Raw genomic sequence first — 13654 nt, 5'->3', positions numbered from 1 at the left:
ATGTGCACATAGAGACATTATATTAACATGCTGCTCAATACACCTGTGCTAAAGGCCAATAGCAATACACCTTAGTTAATGTCAGATAGAGATACACCTGAGTTAACGGTAGATGTACCTGTAATTAAGCAGATACATCACCATATCTGTCTTGTTAGTAAGTCTTGCAAAAGGCTGGGACAGATCGGGTCAATATTTGTGCTTTCTGTCCCATGGAAATAGCTCACAATATTCTAATATTGTCTCCATATCACTGGCAGTAAATGAAATCCCTCTCCATCTAAAGCTTCTTACTTCTTCCCAGCTGACACTTTGTATCTCTCTGCTTCCTTTTATTCCTATCACCTTTCCTTCCATTCTCTCTCCTCTCCCTCCCATCTCCTTCGTCTCACTCCCCGACGTGTTTTAATTGCAAACTCTTTGAAAATGTTTGTTTTCTCTTTTCCTTCTTTCCCTTTCAGTGGAAATTCAACGCTATAAACAAAACCTCCGGCAAAGTGGGGACAAAACTCGGAATTCAGCTGAAGATCTTGGACATTAATGACAATGTCCCACAGTTCAGCCAGAAGTCTTATGAAGTTTATGTTAATGAAAGCTTTGTGCAAGGTACAGCAACTAAACCGTACACGCCATCTGCTCACCGCACACTCAGGTCAGCCTGTTTGCGTGTCCCAGCTGCCTGCTAATTGCACGGCGGTTCTAGCACAGTCTCAAACAATTTAATTGCTACCTGATGCACCAACTAACTGTGCCCACCAGCCGACACACTCACTTATCTGCTTCCAAAAATGTTGTTTTGATGTCTTTCATTTTCCCTCCACAAAAAAAAGGCTGATCCCACCGCACGCCTGTCTCCAGCCCAGTCAATAGTCCTGCATTCTGGTCCTGTTAACACACCTCGCAGAATCAATTGGAAACACTGTTGTTATACAAGAATTTTACATTTTAATAACCGGCTCATTAATGCCCGAAGACAACTTATGTTATTTTATGATTACACAGATTTAACCCTCTGCCCATGGGCATGAAATATACTGGGTTGGTTGCGGTGGTAATTAATTCCAGTGTGCTGGAAGATAAAATCAACACTGTCTTATATCTGGCTGAGGGTAATATGAGTTGTACCGATATTGAGCTGGGACAAACCCAGAGAAAAATATAAACGCATTTCTCTGAGTTTCTAATAGCTAAGTAGGAAAAGTTCCAAACTGGAATTTTCCTGATTTCTCTTCTGTTATATATCAAAAATGTGGTTTCTTGGATGGCGGACGCAGGGAATTCTGGACGTGTTAAGATATATTGTTAATATCATATTAATGTTGATTTATTTATAAAGCACAGTCACATGACTGGTGTATAGTCGCCATATGGGCAGTCGGACTCCAGGACAACCCTCCCACATACCTAACCCAATAACGCACTGACACTCTAGTATATGGGAAAATTTGTCCACAGCTTTATTAAACAATCTTGAATAATAATAACAATATATTAATTATAAATTAATAATAATAATCACAATAATAACTTAACAAATAAACATGGGTCATTGCCCCCCATACTCCGCCCTCGCATCCGAATCCTTCTGTTAATATAAAAGGCAATGACCCCCATATAAATAACACATATATATATATATAACATATACCAACATTATTCCAACATACCAACTTAAAGTGCTAAACATAAATTAACCACGGCAGGGGTATACCCGGATACCTCTACCCCACCAGGTTCTGAGCCACCGACAGGACTCGAAACCTACCAACCACCAATGACCACAGTTTTCCGTTTCTTTCACGTTCATCCCAGGGAGCCTATTCCTTCTCCTTCAGCTCCCTATCCCGCCGCTGTGAAAAAATGGGATAACCCCCACCAGAAACAAAATACAGGGAGGGTGGGTGGGACAAACCCGGTCAGGTAGGAAATTAAAAGTGAATTCACTCAAAATGGCTGCCTATTTAAATCTCCCATCCCACTTACCCATAACTCCATACTTCCTTTCCTCCTCCTATGCCCGCCTCCTAACTCCTGTCAAGGCCCTTCGCCGCTTAGCTGCGCTTTGGCTACATGGGACTACGTTCATGCAGCATTTGTCATGGTTACAACAGGGAAAGAAATAAAAAAGTCTTATATTGTGGATCTGCTGGGTAAAAAAGAACAGACAGACAGAAAATACAAAAATTCTACTTATAAGGGATTTATTCACTGAACAGTGTTATGGTAAAATTACCAACATTTCAAGTACAGCTACTTTTTTTTTTTTTGACTGCTATATTTCTTTTGATATTACTATTTGATACATAATCAGTTGCCAACAATGTATTTTACAGTAAATAATCCCCATAGAGCCTGCTTGTTTTCCAAAGATTAATATTCCCATGGAAACACATGCTGCTTCCCAATAACATTTGTGGAAGGCGTAGAGTCTGTCCGCCCCGTCACAGGGTCAGAGCTGTAGAATGTCACGGCTGGGTGTGAAGGAGAAGGCGTCCCAATAAATCAAACAGTAAACTTGGTTTGTGGTTATTACTTAATTCTGAAGTCTGGAGACAGTGGGGTTCTGTATGAAGAGTAATTATGGGGCAGAATTGTAAAATTGGCACAGTTACCATGGAAACCAGTGTAATGTTTCTGCTAGTTATTTTGTGGCTGAGAACTGCCACCATGTTAATATTGTGTCATTTGTATATCTCTGTACGGTAGGAAATACGGTCTTTACGGTGTTGGCTTCAGATTTAGATGAAGAAGACAGCTTAAATTCCAAGGTGGTGTATCGTATTGTGTCACAGATGCCGACTGATTCCGACATCGAGTTCACTATCGAACCAGAGAAAGGCTTCATTTCGTTTAAAGGATGTCTGGATTACGAGGTGCGACAGACTTGCGAGAACGGGTGTATTGACTAGCTCGCAGTGTGCCGGTTGTGATGTTATGGGTGCAGTTTCTGTAAATAGGGGGGAATTTGTCATCGTCACATTTAGCTTAGTTGGTGACAGCCCGCACCAGGTGGCTGTAATTTGCAGTTTGCATTTTGTATCTATTGAGACCAGATTGCAGTCAAGGATACAGAATCATTAAAAAACTGCTAATGGCAGAATTTCTTTCAGAATATAACTTGCATTACTCTTTTTCTTTGTATATATTCCTTAACCTGGATTTCTTGTCCTCATTATAGTAACCTACAGCCTTGAGTGCCCCGGTACGCCGTGCACACTGTCGTTGATTGTTGCCTAACTTACTTGATCACTTCAAATTCCTGTCTAAACTTTCTTCATTGTTATTTCCACCATCCTGATCTGTCTGTAATCTTTTCTTTCCCAGAGAAATAAAAAGTATAAATTGGTGGTCGAATCCAAGGACAATGGTGAGGACATCCAGCTCAGCAGCTCCTGTGAAGTTAATATCTATATTGTTGATCGCAACAACCATTTACCAGTCTGGAGCGCATCGCAGGTACAGGTACAGGGCATCGCAGAGTGGGGTGAAACCTGCAAATGTTTCTAGAACTCAATTCATCTTCTATTTCTATTTTCTCATTTAAAAGCACACCCCCCCCCCCGCCCCACCCCCATTTCATCTCAACGATATGTCTCAATGGTGTGTCACAACGATATTTATTTTATCCTTTTGCTGCGTTACTGATGTTTGACACACTTTTCCCCCCAGCTTCAGGCCTCTGTCCCAGAGCGAGATGTCAATGTGACCATCCTGAGATTTGGGGTCTCTGACTCGGACACGCCTAACACCTCGGCTTGGAGGGCGGTTTACTCAATCACAGAAGGCAACGATGATGGGAATTTCATAATAACAACGGACCCCGTGACTAATGAAGGACTTCTCATGGTGGTCAAGGTACATTCAGATCCTGATAAAAGTTATATAGAAACATATCCTGCATATATTATCATCTGAATCTGACACCATACAGAAAATGACCATAGAGGTCTTTTATTATAATTGATAATTACACATTGAGCTATTTATAATGCACAGCAAAAAGCAGGATTATATCTCCAATAATGCGCCTATACCTATATTGTTGGCAAAGCATCATGGGAGACGTAAAGATGAGAACTGAGAAGATAGAAGTAAAATTAAGGTACGCATTGTCTTCCCCTGCAGGTGAGTTCTGTTTACTACAAGTACAAAGACTGATAATTACCTGTAGTCAGTTCATTAACTCTTTGCATGAAGGAGAGATGTGTGCCAGTTGGGTTATTGACGACCATTGCCATTATTTACAAAGTATATGTATTCTGGAGGTTAACAGATTAAAGGGAATGAAGAATTACTGTTTTATAGTACAGATTGCAAGAAACTGACCCCCAGTTAGACACATGAGTAAATACTGCGATATATCACCCTATTTATATATTGCCCCATATCTGATTAATTCCAAACTGATTCCATAGGGGTTCCATTCAGAATGTGAATAAGATGCATGATGGTATGATAAATAGGAAAGATTTCAAGTTACTCAGAAAAGAAAGCTTACTTGTCTCTTATAACAATCTCCTGTAGCATTTGTAGTGTGGGATATTGTAGAAGGGAAATAAAGAGACCTCTAACACATATAACCCATCCTTCGGTACCTGTACTGGGGCCATAACCAACCGAGCGAGGTCCAATTTTCCTCCGCATTATCTTGATCTCTGGTTCTCCAGTCTGAACGCAGCCTCCTATCTCATCATTCCTGGAGAAATGTTATCATCTATTAGCTGTTTGTTTAATGATTGATGGCCATTGCAAGACATATAGAGTCATACAAGGGTTAATGGTACTCTATAGCTATCATGTTAATGCAGAGCACCAGCAGACAAATAACGTTCATTTTCCTGCCAGAGTTTTCGGGACTGTATAATTTCCATCATAGAGACAATGTTTGGAGAGGAGCTGCAGTCTCCGGGAATGTTATTAAGAAATTAACATTTATGGTGTTTTTGTTTTTTTCCCGATAGCCACTAGATTATGAGACAATCACCCAAAGCCAACTGTCCGTTCTGGTAGAAAACGAGGAACCCCATTTTAGCTGCAAAGTGATGGAGAAATCGAAGACTGGTTTATGGCAACTGGCGCCAGCCAAAGACAGCAAGACAGGAAGGTCAGCTCTGCCAGCGAAATCAGTGGTGGTGGATATATTGGACGTAAACGACCCTCCGCTGTTTATTCCAGATAAAATAGCCATTTCTATGGAAGAACACTCCATGGAACCAGGAACAGTCCTGAAGAAAGTGGAAGCCAAAGATATGGATGTTGTAAAACCAAATAAAATCAAGTAAGTATCTGAAGATTTTCCTGTAACTATGGGTAATCAGTCCATTTACAAAAAATATATGTGTTATTTGTCAGATACAGAATAGAGAATGACACTGCCGACTGGCTCGCCATTGACAAAGACACCGGCGTAATTACAGTCAAAGGACCAATGGACAGAGAGTCTGAATATGTGGTTAACAGCAAGTACGTGGTGAAGATTTTGGCAGTAGATGATGGTAAGTTTGTTTACCATACAGGCTTCACATATATGTCAGGGACAATGAAGTCTAGACAACTAGGCGTTGCAATACTTGGTTAAGAAATTACAGAATCCTAAAAGGCCTCTTAATGGTGATAGACCACTTTAATCTTGATTAATCTGTAATTAGAGAGTGATATGGGTCCCTAGTGTAGATTAGTCTCAGTAAAATACACTTTCCCCTGGGTATAGCCCAAAATGTAAGGTAAGTGCTGTATCGAGTGTCCTGTTGGGTTTTGAGATGTTCTCAGTGTCATTTTGATGTAAGACAATACACAGTAATTAATCCCAAATTGTCTGTTTTTGAAGGGATCCCCTCACTGACTGGGACTGCCAACCTGTTCATTAACCTGAAGGATATCAACGATAACGCTCCCAGCTTAGAGTACCCCTTCATGGCCACGTGTTACAGCGAAGAGGAAAGCATTATCTCAGCCATGGTCAGAGACAAAGACTTGGAACCCTATGCTGGACCATACCACTTCGATGTCCTGGACAAAGACTACGAGACAAAGAAACTACAAGTCATGAACAATCATGGTACGGTCTAGGAGATTATAACAGTATATAGATATTACAGTAGAGGAAACCCTGTGCATGCATATAGTGCAGTATAGGTGTCGCTGTATATATGTATATATATTTATATACACACACACTGCAGTATACAGGTCCATTTACATATAAGTACAGTGCAGTATCGGTCTCATTGGACACACATATACTCCTACACTACTTCAAATACCCATTGATTGTGTAACACAATGTACGGTTCTACCCCGGGGTGTCCGCTCTGCAGCAATGACCTTGTGAAATACCGGATAACAGCCCTCTCACTACGAAACCTGCAGATCCGGTTATTGGAAGAATGCACTGCCTGTCAATCCTTCTCCCCAACCCCTGGGGCCACACGGGGCCACTCCTTACCCAAATCTCTCATAAGTGACTCTCTTTAAGGTAAAGTGTCACATGAAAGGCATTCTGTACTCAGAGATTGATGGAATAATTAATAATCACTTTCATTTTCTAATAGACAAGATTTAGGGAGGAGTAGCAGCGAACAAAACATGACATATTGTTTGAAAATTAACAACACCAATAAGAATTGTAACTGCCTACTACCCCAATAACCCACTGTACATTTATGGAAAGAGGCCATTGAAGCCTCACAGTGGGCGGTAGGTTCCTTTAACATGTGACTGTAAATTCTATGTTCCCCTTTGTAGCCGATGTGCTCCAAATTCGGAAACTGAAAGATGCGTCTCCGGGCAATCATACTCTGCACCTGGAAATATACGACCGTCAGGGGTTCACCTCCCTCCAGAATCTCACGGTCTATGTGTGCGAATGTCTGGAAGGAAACGCCTGTGTAGAGAAAATGACTGGACCACCTATAATGGGGGGAGGTGCCGTGATCCTACTACTTCTGGCTATGTTTGTATTTCTTGGTATGTGTCATTTTTACAATTCTCTGGTGAATAAACATTACTGTTTAATAGATATACCCAAATAAAACATGCAACAGCTTGTAAAAGCTACAGATCTCTTGGCAAGCCCTCCCCTTCTAAACCCGCCCAGACTTTCTGTGACTGTCCAATCACAGACTTCCCAATGCCGTTCAATGAGAAGTCTTTGCAAGGCAGGTGCTCTGGGCAATTGCTGCCTCTTGAGTTTAGCTCCTTTGAGAAAAACAAACAGGAAGTAACAGGACCGGTTGTCTGACAGCCAGGGGGGGTGTAACAAGGTTCCTTAATAAAAGTGACAATTTCTACTGAAATCTAAACTTTATGTAAAACGAAAAAAAGAGGACACCTTCTTCACACATAAAGCACTTCAGCAAGCTAAACTGCATGTTTGGTGTGTCTCTTTATGACGCACATTTCTTTTACTTTAACCTGACTCTGACACCATAGGTTAAAGAATATTATTAAGTGACCAGCCTTCCCACCTCCATTAACCTGCTACGGAAGACTGACTCGTAAAATATCCCTGTACTCTATAGGTGTGGGTCGGGGCCAGAGGAGACTATTTTGTGTTTATCCTGAGCAATTACAACATACCAAACAGTGACTGGTCTAAAAGTGTTTCCCCGTGGGTGTGTCTTGCCAATAGCTGCCAGGTGAATCTTTATCCTGAATAAATACATGTATCCAGCAAGACATATGATCTTTTAATTGGTTGTAATCCGACTACTTTAAAGCTATTAACGGATCCTTCTACGAGATAATGAATATAATTAGCCTTCAGGTAATACGTTGATGGAACGATGAAAACCACAGATTATTGGGTTCACAATACGGCGTTCGGGGTTTTCACCAAGATGGTGATCAATAAGGATTTTATAAAATGAAAATGTATGCTCACAAAAAAGAGAAAAATCCCACTGAAAGATATCTAGCACTACGCTAATTGCTCAATTACGATAGGTGTGCAGCGATTGTGTAAAATAATAGATGGCATTAGTTTTATTTTAATGTAGAAGATGAGTTCGTCACTTTGCATGATATATCCATTCTGCCTCCCTTCTCAGCTCTAACATTGTAAACATTTTAGTTCCTGGTTGTGTTTCCCAATACCAGGTTACTATAATTCACATTGTATATTGGAGATATATGTAGAAGATACTCACTGCCATTGATTTCCCGAGTTAAAGTGCTGAAGTGCTTTATGGGTAAGGAGTATTCTATTATAATTCTAGTTTGCATTCTATGAGAAATTGGCACTTTTATCATTAAATTATAAAAGCCAGGGAGGTTTGTTTCTACTTGAGCACGCATGCCTTCTCCCTATTCCTCCTCACAGACCTTAGAAAAAATCGAAGGGTAAGGGGGTACCAAAGTAGAAAATCTCCTGAATGGGGGTTAACCCCTAGTGCAAGAATATTTGCACCAACAACTAAACAACAAGAAGAAGGTCCTCACAGACCTTACATCAGACCAGCCTTCTTCCTGGACACTGTTGCAGTGTGCCCATGCATGAATGGACAGCTACAGAGGCTTCTCAATTAGAAGTCTCTGATTGGTTATTTCCCCATGCAGAGACTGGAAGTATCTTACAGGGAAGAAGGGGAGGGCTTGCAAATGATGCAGCTATAAGAACTGTGTGCATGCATGTTTTTATTGGGAGTATATTCACTAAATAGTGAATGACCCATTTTTAAAATGGAATATTCCTTTGGGGGTTTTTATACACTCAGTAAGATAAGAATCCAACTGGGATTCCCTAGTTTTTTTCTGAAATCCGGGATATTTTGATGAGGTTTATAAAATAATAATAAAGTGTGTCTTTTATTCTCTTCCTGTGAATTAGGGCTGAGCTTGTTAGTGTGCAAGATAAACAAGGAGAAGGAGATGATTCCTGTGGAAAACGAACCGTTAAATTCCATTATTATATACAACGAAGAGGGAGGCACCAAGGATTACGTAGTGAGTACACAACGCCCAGCCAAGACGCCATTGGAGATCGTACACAATTGTGCTATCAGCTTCATTATAGATTAAACTTGTGCAAAAATTGGTTCCGACCAGCTTGTCCAAATCAAATCTGGACGAACCGATTTGCCTGAGATTTACCTGCGGAGTCTAATTCACTGGAGAAAATCCAGGACGGATCGAATATAGATAAAAAGGTGTTGGTTTCAGATAAACCAGTCCGAACTAATTTTTTGTACAAGTCTACTATAGATACATATTATAATACCCCCACTATCAATACAGGAGGTTTTCACAAAACCCAAGAATTACTTGGGAAAGGCTGTTTGTACCAGCCGAAACGTTGTGTCTGTGTGCCTGGGCTCTCTCTCTGACTCTCTCTATATAAGAATGAGACATTCTTTTGAGGAATGGTTAGACTTCCCATTTAATAATGAATTTACTAAATGACAAAAACTCCATTTGACTATAAAAATTTTCTGTAATCATTTCTTAGGGTTCAGCACCTTTGAATGGAAACACGGCTGGACTCTTGTCCAATAACCAGGTAATAATAAATGCTGACTGCAGATAGATCGGGAGATAACATGACCTTATCATAGGACTATCGATGCCACTTGCTGCATTGTAACACTCTATCTGTATTCTGTTGTTTAGGATACAGCAATGCTGAAAGCAAATATGGCCGGATCGGGGTTCCACAACCAGGTAACAGTGCAAAGTATTTCTTGTGTTTCCCATCAGTGAAATGGTCGTCAGAACGCATTGCAACTTTATGAGTTGTTTTATTAATATTTCTTTAACGGACTGTCTATATTGCAGTTTAATAACGTGTATACTTTTATTTATTTTTTTCTTTATTCTTTACTTTTATTCATTTTTAATAGGAGACAAATTATGACATGGTTGGGAATTTTCCCGGACGCAGTAGCCAGTACACACCGGTACTCTCAGTAAGATATTTAGATTTTTTTTATGCCATTTGTTCAGATCCGTATCAATCTGTATGAATTCTGGGAGGGAGTACGAGAGAGGAGACAGTCAATGATCTAGATTGAGAACGCTGACCAGCAATTCACACATACAGATGTGCAATACACGTTGCCGGGGCTCAGATTAAAAGCATTTGCACATTTATTTTTTTTCCAACGAGATTCGCAAATCAGCAAACCGGTGAAATATTTGCAGGTTTCTGGCAGAAGCCGAGGAATAAATTTACATGCTTATGAGAAAAAGGTAGAACGCAAGCAAGTAAAAGCTGACTAATTAAAAATAAATGTTTTCACTTTTTACTGCAGGCAAATCAGCAGAGTTGACTGTTTTCTGCTGGAGCCCCTGGGACTGCGAACTGAACAAGAGGGACTCATTTTAAAAACTTAGCTAAAGTTTGAGCGAGAGAGAGATAAATCCACAGCAAGAACCCAAACAGGGAGAAGAGTTATAGTTACAGCCATCATACGGAAATGGACTGAGAGATAGACAAGAAACAGCACCTTTGAAGATGGGGGGGGGAAATAAAAAAAATAATTCCAGGGAAATCTGAGAGAAAGATATCAAATAGTTCATCATCAGTATAGTTGCCGTCTGTCACTGACACTAATGGGCAATCAGGGAGCTAGAAAACGTAAACAGAGAGAAACGCGTAAGACAGAGAGGGAGAATAGACAGAGAGAGACAGCGAGAAAGAGAGAGAAGGGGACAGAAAGAGCAAGTCGATGTCCGTATATAAATCTTAATGAGGAATAAATGAGGAATTTATTTTAAATTGTTTCTGTGGGATGTTTGTGCTCATTTTAATATTAATTTATTTGAGTTTTTTGCTGTCTTACCTGTCCAGGTTCTGTTAGAGCTCACGCTCACAATTTATTATAATTAGCAACATTATCCATGATTAAAATGCCAAAAAGATATGTTTAATTAGTATAGCTTAATTACATTTTCCTTAATTAAATTTCACGTTTTTATTCTTCCCTTAGTCATCGGACGCTGTTGGGCAAATTAAGCCAAAGTTGGCTCGTTCCCATAGCATACAGGTACGCAAATGGCACGTTTGGGGTTATTAAGTAACATTTTTACCATCAGAGATTGCATTATATCCTTTCTTGTATTTTTAGCCCCAAACATCATACTATACAGCCTTCAATCGAGCTACGGCTAGACGGCACTCGGTGAGTCGGGAGGTAATGTTGTCATGGTTACTAAGCATTAGAGGTGCACGGTACTTTGGGCGACCGTGTTTAGTATGATTATAAAGAACTTGTTCGATTAATTATTATATCAGTGGCAAATAAAAGGAGCAGTTTAGAGATGTGCAGGTAAGACAAATTTGTTTAGTTTCGATTCGTTAATTTCTGAATTTTGGTCATTCTGAAATTTGAAAATGATTTGATTTGGAAGGAAACTAAATTTCCAAACGCCGTTGTTCCCTAAGGGAATAGTATAATATAATCGTATACTCTATATTGTAATGTAATAATTATAAAAAAATGTGTTTTAATAAAGGAGTTTAATAACAAAAATATACTCCTTTCTGCAATTTGCAAATATTAAACCACCCTAAATAATTGTATTATTAATTAATATTAGTTTTTTTTTTTTTTTTTTTTACCTATTTATCTACCCATTCCCTCCCACTGTTTCAGCCAGCCGTATCAAAATGAATTAATCCAAAAATAATCGATTTATCAAAGATACTGTCATTTTTGTTTTTCGGAAATGTATTTAATTTCAAATTGCCGAAATGGCCAAATTACAAATAAAATTTAATTTGTTGCAAAACAAATTGCACACCCCTAGATCAGTGTGTGAAAGCAGACCCCCACGAATGTTACTAGTGGCACTTAGTGCCCTGAAAGACCCTAACAGGGCCCAGTGAGTCACCCCTTCTTCAAAACACTTTACCCTTTATTAAAAACGATAAACATTACTCATTACATTTTGCAATATACGAACTAATAAAATGATCCAAAAACAAACCCAAACATTGTTCAGTTCCAAAATGTGCGATAAAGCACCAATCTATAACAATATATCTGATTTTCCCTCAGAGTTACGATAGAAACCGAAGAATGAATACCTTGAATCGCAATGGCACCTATCGGAGCACAGTACGTTTTTGGTTGTTTTTTTCCGCCAACTGTCTCCATAAAGAGTTTGTGTTTTGTTCCTCTGTCTACCGAAACATCTTGTATCTTTAACTCATCTCGCATCATTAATTTATCTGTATGCACTCCCCTGTCTATCAAACTAAATTCTGTAGAGCCCTGTCGTTTTAGAGCAGCATTGTTCCAAACTCCGTCCTGCCCTTTCTTAGTTCTCAATTTAGAGGCATTCCCAGGGACCGTGCCTTTAGTTCTATGAATAAAATCTAAGGATTGCAAGATAATCGAAGGTCGCTAAGTACCAGACAAACACTAAATATCAGCCTGTGCACAACACGCATGGGGCACTCAGTGACCCCACTGGCCGCGTATTTAAACCAGTTCTTCATGTCTGGTTGAATAATTACCAATCATGACCTGATTTTTGAATGTAGGGGTGATTAACGATAATAAAATGGCATTAGAAAGTAACAAGACTTGTTGATGACTAAGACTACAATTACCATTATTCTATTTGTCTAATAATTACAGATCAGTACACATCGTCGCTCATACCTGTCTGCAACCAATTCAATGAGCAGAAACTCTTCGAGAACCATGGAAACTATCCTGAAACAGGTAGAAATCGAACTCAAGGTTCTAGACCAGTCTTCAAATTGCCCACTTTCTCAAGTGATTACACTGTTGCTGATACTTCCAATAATTTTTGTTCCAGAAATTCAAGTCCTTTGCAGGTGACCTGGAAATATACAAGCCACGGACATTCGTTGAGGAAGGAGAACTGTCCAGAGCCTCTTCCCTGGATGCTATTACGATCACGGGAAGTGTCGTCGGCTTGGACTGCGTTGAGAACCTGGGCTCCAAGTTTAACATTCTGGAAGATATTTGTGCCGAGCACATACTGAACAGACCCGTGGAGGAACCTTCAACATAACTGGGCCCAATAAATGGACAAATGATGCACTGATCTAAACCGTATAACCCCAAATGCAAAATAACCTGTGGACCAGAGATGCATCACACCCAGTATCCCTACATTACTGTACCTTCTTGGTTGAAGATTAATGAAACAGGACCAGGAAGCATTTTGTAGCAGGTGGCATGCATTCCCTGCTGGGGATTTAGAGTATTGCAGATTCCACTGGAAAACTTACTAACATAACTGTACGTGTAACCACGTCACATGTACAGGAGAGGGCACTGTGTGTAGCTATATTACCTGTACAGTACAGGGGGCTGTATTACCTCTACAGGTGAGAACAATCTGTGTAGCTGTGTAGCTATATTACCTGTACAGGACAGGGGGCTGTGTGCAGCTATATTACCTGTACAGGTGAAGAAATCTATGTAGCTATATTACCTGTACAGTACAGGGGGCTGTGTGTAGCTAATCGCCTGTACAGGACAGAGGGTGAGATATTCCTGAATTTCCCAGTCTTGCAGTAATAGAACATACATTGTTGCCTAGCTCTTACAGCACTTCTCGGGTTGAATAGTTTGGTTTTGTATACAGTTAGAAAGTTACCATTTTTATCCCAGGTTACAGGGAGCGGTCAGCATACTATTCGTACTTGATGACCTTCATGCCCAGTTGATGCTGTACG

At 39.9% G+C, this 13654-nt stretch overlaps 1 protein-coding gene across 2 annotated transcripts in view; it reads left to right on the top strand.

Moving 5' to 3' along the window:
• The window catches only part of LOC134615163 (cadherin-like protein 26), a 70326-nt gene extending 57470 nt beyond the window's left edge, over positions 1–12856 (top strand). Inside the window, exons 5-21 of one of the 2 annotated variants that reach the window (XM_063459624.1) lie at positions 462–606; positions 2707–2873; positions 3325–3456; positions 3670–3855; positions 4962–5278; positions 5353–5495; positions 5828–6058; positions 6745–6966; positions 8828–8943; positions 9446–9496; positions 9607–9657; positions 9837–10185; positions 10926–10982; positions 11064–11117; positions 11997–12056; positions 12582–12668; positions 12775–12856. In XM_063459624.1, the coding sequence (XP_063315694.1) occupies positions 462–606; positions 2707–2873; positions 3325–3456; positions 3670–3855; positions 4962–5278; positions 5353–5495; positions 5828–6058; positions 6745–6966; positions 8828–8943; positions 9446–9496; positions 9607–9657; positions 9837–9959 (1884 nt within the window). In that variant the 3' untranslated portion in view covers positions 9960–10185; positions 10926–10982; positions 11064–11117; ... (1 more) ...; positions 12582–12668; positions 12775–12856. Of the gene's footprint in view, positions 1–461; positions 607–2706; positions 2874–3324; positions 3457–3669; positions 3856–4961; positions 5279–5352; positions 5496–5827; positions 6059–6744; positions 6967–8827; positions 8944–9445; positions 9497–9606; positions 9658–9836; positions 10186–10925; positions 10983–11063; positions 11130–11996; positions 12057–12581; positions 12669–12774 lie in introns of both variants that reach the window. The other variant, XM_063459625.1, reaches the window with a different exon arrangement.
• Positions 12857–13654: the final 798 nt, after the last annotated feature.

This window comes from Pelobates fuscus, chromosome 6, assembly GCF_036172605.1.
Source record: "Pelobates fuscus isolate aPelFus1 chromosome 6, aPelFus1.pri, whole genome shotgun sequence".
NCBI lineage: Eukaryota > Metazoa > Chordata > Amphibia > Anura > Pelobatidae > Pelobates > Pelobates fuscus.
This window is presented reverse-complemented; position numbering and strand designations above follow the sequence as displayed.